Raw genomic sequence first — 7,012 nt, 5'->3', positions numbered from 1 at the left:
CAAATCATTTTAAAGGGATACACACAGACACACCAGATGGAATTTTACCCCTTACTCAGAATAGTTACCAAATAAATAGAACAATGCCAATCATATAATTATTGAAAACATTTGTTGTCATATGTGAATGTTGAGAAATATTTTGATGAAGGAATTTCTTAAGACAGAAGGAGTATGATACCAGACCAAAACTTGAATCTACACAAAGAAGTGAAAAGCACTGGAAATGGAATAAATGAAGATTAAAAAAATTCTATTTTTTAATTTTAAAATTACTCATAAAGGTAATGGACTAAAGCAAAACCAGCAAACTGGATTTATAGCGTATATATAAGTAATCTTTGTGACAATAATACTACAGAGGTTGGGTGGAAGGTATTGGGAATATACTGTTATTAGGTCCTTATACTGTATTTGAAACAGTATTTTATTATTTGGAGGTAGACACTAAGTACTTAAGAATATATATTGGAAACTTCAGAAAAACAATTTGAAAATTTTTTTAAGTATAAATAATAGGTTAATAGAGGAGGTAAAATGGAATTTAAGACACTTAACCCAAAATGGTGGCCCAAAACCAAATGGAACTGAAGCTGGGAGTGGTGCCATGTGCCAGCTACTAAGAAGACTGAGGTGAGAGGATCACTCGAGCCCAGGAGTTCGAGTCCAGCTTGGGCAACATAGCCATACCTCATCTCTAAAAATACACTTAAAAATAAAGAGCAAATGGAACAAATAGAAAACAACTAGTGATATTTTAATCCAGCAATATCAACAATCACCAATGTATTGAATATGAATATGAATCATATTCATTTATTCATATTCAATATGAATAATCTCAGCACACTAATTTACAAGAAAGAAATTGTCAAATTGGATGAAAAGATCCAGCTACATACTATCTACAAGAACCCATTGTGAAAATAAACATAGGTTAAGAGCAAAAGAGTAGAAAAGATACATCATGCTAACACAAATCAAAAGAAAGTGGTAAGCTGTATTATCATTACACAAAGTAGACTTCAGAATAAGGAATGTTAGCAGAGTTAGGAGGAGAGACTGTATAACATAAAGGAGTTGATTCCTTAAGAACATAGAAACGTCTTACATGTTTATGCATCTAATATCAGAGCTTCAAAATACATGAAGTAAAAGCTGTAAAACTGTAAGGAGAAATAGACAAATTCACAATGATAATTGGAGACTTCAGCACATTTCTGTCTGTAATTGATAAAAGAAGTAGACAGAAAATTAGTAATGCTATAGAAGACCTGAACAACACTATCAGCAAGGTCTGCCTAACTGACATTTATAGAACACTTGACCCAACAACACAACACATATTTTTCATGCAACATTCATCAGAACAGATCAGATTATGGCCATATTACAAATCTTAAAACATTTTTAAAGAAAAGAAATCATACACTGTTTATTCTCTAACCATAATAGATCAAATTTAGAAATCAGTAACAGAAGTATTTAGAAAATCCCTAAATGTTCGGAAATTAAGTAACTTCATACTTATAAATAATCCACAGGTCAGAGAGGAAGTTTCAAGGAAAATAAAAACATTTTGGGCCCGGTGTGGTGGCTCACGCCTGTAATTTCAGCACTTTGGGAGGCTGAGGTGGGCGGATCACAAGGTCAGGAGATTGAGACCATCCTGGCTAGCATGGTGAAACCCCAACTCTACTAAAAATAAAAAAAAAAAATTATTCATATTCAGTATGAATATGAATAATTAGCCGGGCGAGGTGGCGGGCGCCTGTAGTCCCAGCTACTCAGGAGGCTGAGGCAGGAGAATGGTGTGAACCTGGGAGGCGGAGCTTGTAGTGAGCCAAGATTCCGCCACTGCACTCCAGCCTGGGCGACAGAGCGAGACTCCATCTCAAAAAAATTTGAACTGAACAAAATGAAAAGACAACAAAAACTATATGGGATATACCTAAAACACTGCTTAAAGGGAAATATACGGCATTGAGTGTTGATATGGAAAAAAGAAGAATGGTCTCGACTCAGTAATCTAAGCTTCCTCCTTAAAAATAAGAGAAAGAAGAACAAATTGTATCTCAAGTAAGCAATAAGAAGGAAATAATAAAGACCAGATACCAATGGAATTGAAAAGAGAAACTAAGTTAAATCAAAGGGTAATAAAATTGTAAGTCTTTAGCCATACTGAACAAAAGAAAGAAGAAAAGAAGGACAGGTTGGGATTTATCAAAATGTGAAACTTCCCCTTTTTGAAAGACACTGGTAACTATGACCATACCACCTTGAACGCATGCAAACACACCTGAAAGACACTGATAAGAATGAAAAGACAAAATATTTGCAAATTTTATATACAATAATGAAGTTATATCCAGTGTACATAAAGAACGCTCAAAACTCAAGAAGACAACCCAGTTAGAAACAACGTTTTTCTAAAGAAGATATATAAACAGCAAATAACATGAAAAGATGCTGAGCCTAAGTCATTAGACAAAAAAATTTAAACCATGTGAGATACCACTACACATCTTTGAGAATGGCTAAATTTTTTTTAAAAACTGACAGTACCAAGTGTTGGCAAGGATGCAGAGGGACCGGAACACTCACCCGTTGCTGGAGGTAATGCCAAATTGTACAGCCACTTTGGGAAAGTTTGACATTTCCCATAAAGTTAGACATACTCTTACCATGTACCTTAGTAATTCTATTCTTAGTGATTTACCCAACTGAAATAGAAACTTAAATTCACATGAAAACCTGTATGTGAATATTTATTACACTGTTACTCGCCAGACACAGAAACAACCCAAATGTCATTCAGCAGAATGGATAAGCTATGTGTATCCACACAGTGAAATGCTACTCAATGGTGAAGAGAAATGAACTTGATTCACAGACCATTGTAGATATAAATACTAAATACATTTTGTTAAGTGAAAGAAGGCAGAACCAAAAGGTTACATATTATACAATTCCATTCCAGAAAAGCGTTCTTTCTGGAATGCTCTAGCTCTGGAAAACAGATCAGTATTTACTATGATTGGGTAGAGGAGACAATGTAAGGACATTTTTAAGTCATGGAAATGTTCTTTTGGTTACTGTGGTGACGGATACACAACTTTCTGTGCATTTGCCAAAACCCACAGATTTGTGCACTCCATCTCACCCCAAAATGCAAAGAGAACCCAAGGTGAGATGCAGGCTGTGACAAGTGAATCTGACTGCATTACAGATGACAGGACTAAACACACGGAAGGGGTGGGGAAGAATAGAGCTCAGTAGCTTTGGAAAACACCGCTGCAACTGGATCTCCTAGGGCTAAATACAAAATTATGAATGTGCACAAACACTGTACTCAAGTTGGTGTATTCGTTTTCCACCAGAGTACGGGGTAGCAATTCTAAAGCGACTTTATACTAGGGTTGAACAAATTGTGGAAGCCGCTATCGATAACGATAACCAGACTCCTCACTATTAGAGGAAAGCCACACACAGCCGAAGGGAAGGAACTCCATGATGCTGGATTGGCGCGAATGGTTTCAGTGTGGACTCATGCCCCTTTCTGTTTAATATACAGAGGGATGGATAGACACGTGTTAGTATACTATGCCAAATAAAAAGAATAAAACAGCCCGAGCGCGGTGGCTCACGCCTGTAATCCCAGCACTTTGGGAGGCCGAGGCGGGCGGATCACAAGGTCAGGAGATCGAGACCACAGTGAAACCCCGTCTCTACTAAAATACAAAAAAAAAAAAAAAAAAACTAGCTGGGCGTGGTGGCGGGCGCCTGTAGTCCCAGCTACTCAGGAGGCTGAGGCAGGAGAATGGCATAAACCCGGGAGGTGAAGCTTGCAGTGAGCCGAGATCACGCCACTGCACTCCAGGCTGGGCACAGAGCCGACGACTGCGTCCAGAGCGAGACTCCGTCTCAAAAAAAAAAAAAGAATAAAACAGATGGTTCAGGCAAAGATTATCAAGGAATGAAACTACAGGTGAAAGGTTAATGGGGAACTTAAACTTTGAGAAGTTTTAAAGAAACAGAATACTTGGGTGATCGCAAAGTATTCCTCCAAAACATATTATTTGTTTATTACATTGTAAAATAGTAACTTTACACAGGACAAACAAACCCGAGAGACACCATGTTAACCAATGAACAAGGTAACAAAACATATTGACATCCTGTACCCTGGGATGATGCGCGAGGAAGGACACTGCACCTCAGTGGCATTCTTTCCCCAAATGCATAACCTCTATCTAATCATGAGAAGACATCAGAGAAACTCAAATCGAAGGCCATCCCACTAAAGTTCTGACCCTGAACGGAAAAACAACATTGAGTGGTAAACTGATAAAATCCAAAGAAGATCTGTTTTCCAATTAGTAGAATGGTACCACTGTTCATTTCCTAGTTCGGGTCATTTTATTATGGTTGTAGACCATGGTAACATTAGTGGAAGCGGGGTGACAGGCATATAGGAACTCTATTGTACTGTTTTTGTAACACTTCAAGTCTAAAATTGTTTCAAAATTAAAAGTTAAAAATCATTAATGAGTGAAAGGTAATACAGTCATTTTCCATAATACCTTCTGAAAATAGAGAAGCCTCTTCCAAGCCAGCTAAAAATGACCAGCATCTAACACTTCTACAAAACTTCTCAGTAGTACATGATGTAATTAGTTACTCCTTCCTTGAGAAAGTTTTCATTCTTGGTTACTGTGAGGCCTAACCTTGCAGGATTTTCTGTTATCTTTCCAGCTGCCCTTTTTCAGTCTCCTTTATTGGCTCATTGTCCTTTACAGGAAGTTTTTAGTGCTTAAGCCTGGAGGTTTTTTCTTCTCTCTGTACCTACCTCTACAATGGTGGCCACTTGCCACATTTGGCAATTTAAATTCAAATTCAATATAGTTAAATGTAATACAATTAACATTTAGTTTCTCAGTTGCTCTAGCCATATTCCAAGTGCTTAATAGGTACGTTAGTGGCTACCATACTAGTCAGCACAAATAATCCATCAGTCATCACAGAAAGTTCTGTTGGACACAGGCTCCACGTGGGAGATGCTGTGTACTTCACACAGCATCACGTAAGACGCACAGGTCTTCCCACATTCCACCCTTAGTGATTGCCAGGGTTGATCAGTTGTATAGGCAGTGTTAGCTCAACATTGGAAAGTTCCCCATGAACCTTAAACCTATGGTTTCATTCCTGGATAATCTTTGCTGGAAATTTTGGTTTCATTACTTATTTTTCTAAATACAGTTGTAGCCATTCTATATGTAATGTGCTGTGCACCTTATTTTATTCACATTGTGTGTTGTGGGTATCTTTCTATTAGTGCATTTTAGATCTGCACTCATTTTTAATAGCTGCATAGTATTCTATTGATATATACATGATAAAGTGCCATGATTTAATTTTAGTAAGAAAGTATATGTTCTTAATTACATGCTGGGTACCTTTAATTGCACATCCCTTTATTCTGTTTCAGGTGAATATAAAACCTTTACTTCCTTCCACCAAACACTGAAAAATAATAGTGTGTACACTGAGCCTTACGAGGATTTGAGGAACGATGAGCACAGCCCATCCTATCAACAGATCAACTGTATCGACAGTGTCATCAGGTATGAGACCGCAAGTTTGGATACCATGTAAGTCTGTTCCAAAAGCATACACTGTCACTGTAGAGACTTCATAGAATTTTTAATAGCTGCTCTGACTTGGTGTTTCACTATAAATCAGTAGATATTGATGGCGTGCCTAACACATACGCTGAACATTACAGAAGGCACAAAAAGCTAGAAGATGCATTCCTTCTTTGAAGGAACTGTGGTATAGTTCAGAAGACAAGACCTATTTTTGTCAGAATTAAATGGTGTAAGGCAAGCTCGTCCAGCCCGCGGTCCACAGGCTGCATGTGGCCCAGGACGGCTTTGAATGCAGCCCAACACAAGTTCATAAACTTTCTTAAAGCATTATGAGTTTTTTTGTGATTTTTTTTTTTAGCTCATCAGTTATGATTAGTATTAGTGTATTTTATGTGTGGCCCAGGGAAGCCAGTTGGACACCCGTGACATAAGATTTGAAGGTTAATTCAAGACCACAGTAAAAGAAATGTTACAATCCAGTGATTGAGGCTAGGATGGTCAGGGAAGACTTTATCAAAGAAAAGTATGAAGTATCCCAAACAGAACTGGCGTGAGAAAAGCAAAGAGGTGGGAAATGGCACAGTTAGGGAACAGCTAAGAATATGTGGCCTAATTATGTTGTTACAGATACCTGAAGAGCTATAACATTCCAGCTTTAAAAAGAAAGTGTATCTCCTGTACAAATACAACTTCTTCCTCCTCAGAAGAAGACAAACAGAACCACAAGGCAGATAATGTCCAAGCCTTACAAGGTAACAAGAATGCCCCTCGGAGTTAAATTCAAAGAACTGTAAATACATCCTTCATGTTTCTCTTTAATGTCTTATATTTATTTTGTTGTAAGCATAAAATTCTGGTGTCATATTACCTCTTTATGGCCAGTAAGGTTTAATTTCTCAGTTACAAACTTCTGTAAACTGGGTCTTTTATATAAATTTCTTGTTGGGAATTTTTCTTTTCACTGTCAGTTTCTCTTACACCACCAGCTGGTTTGCAAATCCCAACCATACCTAAATCAGAAATGCCAACAAATGGACGGTCCATAGATGCAGGAGGAGGAGCTCCACAGATTCTGTCCACGGCGGTGCTGAGTTTGGGGTCGGGCATAAGCCAGTGTGGTTACAGCAGCACCATTGTCCACGTCCCACCAGAGACAGGTACCACACTCGCCTCTTACTTTGAAAATATACTCAATATTAACTACATTGTGATAAGAAAACAAAAGTCATGAATATCATTTGCTCAGTTACAACTTCTAAACTACACATATTTTTTCCTTTCTTTAGTTCAGTAAAAGTATTTCTGGAAACATCACGTTTGTGTTGGTTACATATTTTGGACAGTATTTCTCAGTTACGTTATTT

At 37.6% G+C, this 7,012-nt stretch overlaps 1 protein-coding gene across 5 annotated transcripts in view; it reads left to right on the top strand.

Annotated features, from left to right (window-relative positions):
- PER3 (period circadian regulator 3) overlaps positions 1–7,012 on the top strand; it is a 66,607-nt gene that overhangs the window by 34,594 nt on the left and 25,001 nt on the right. For all 5 annotated transcript variants that reach the window (XM_017856081.1, XM_017856082.1, XM_017856080.1 and 2 more), the window contains exons 14-16: positions 5,489–5,624; positions 6,276–6,400; positions 6,635–6,805. In XM_017856081.1, the coding sequence (XP_017711570.1) occupies positions 5,489–5,624; positions 6,276–6,400; positions 6,635–6,805 (432 nt within the window). The remainder of the gene's footprint in view (positions 1–5,488; positions 5,625–6,275; positions 6,401–6,634; positions 6,806–7,012) is intronic.

The sequence above is a fragment of the Rhinopithecus bieti genome, unplaced genomic scaffold (assembly GCF_001698545.2).
Source record: "Rhinopithecus bieti isolate Rb0 unplaced genomic scaffold, ASM169854v2 scaffold_40368, whole genome shotgun sequence".
In the NCBI taxonomy this organism is placed as follows: Eukaryota; Metazoa; Chordata; class Mammalia; order Primates; family Cercopithecidae; genus Rhinopithecus; species Rhinopithecus bieti.
The sequence above is the reverse complement of the archived record's forward strand: the minus strand, read 5'-3'. Positions and strand labels throughout refer to the sequence as shown.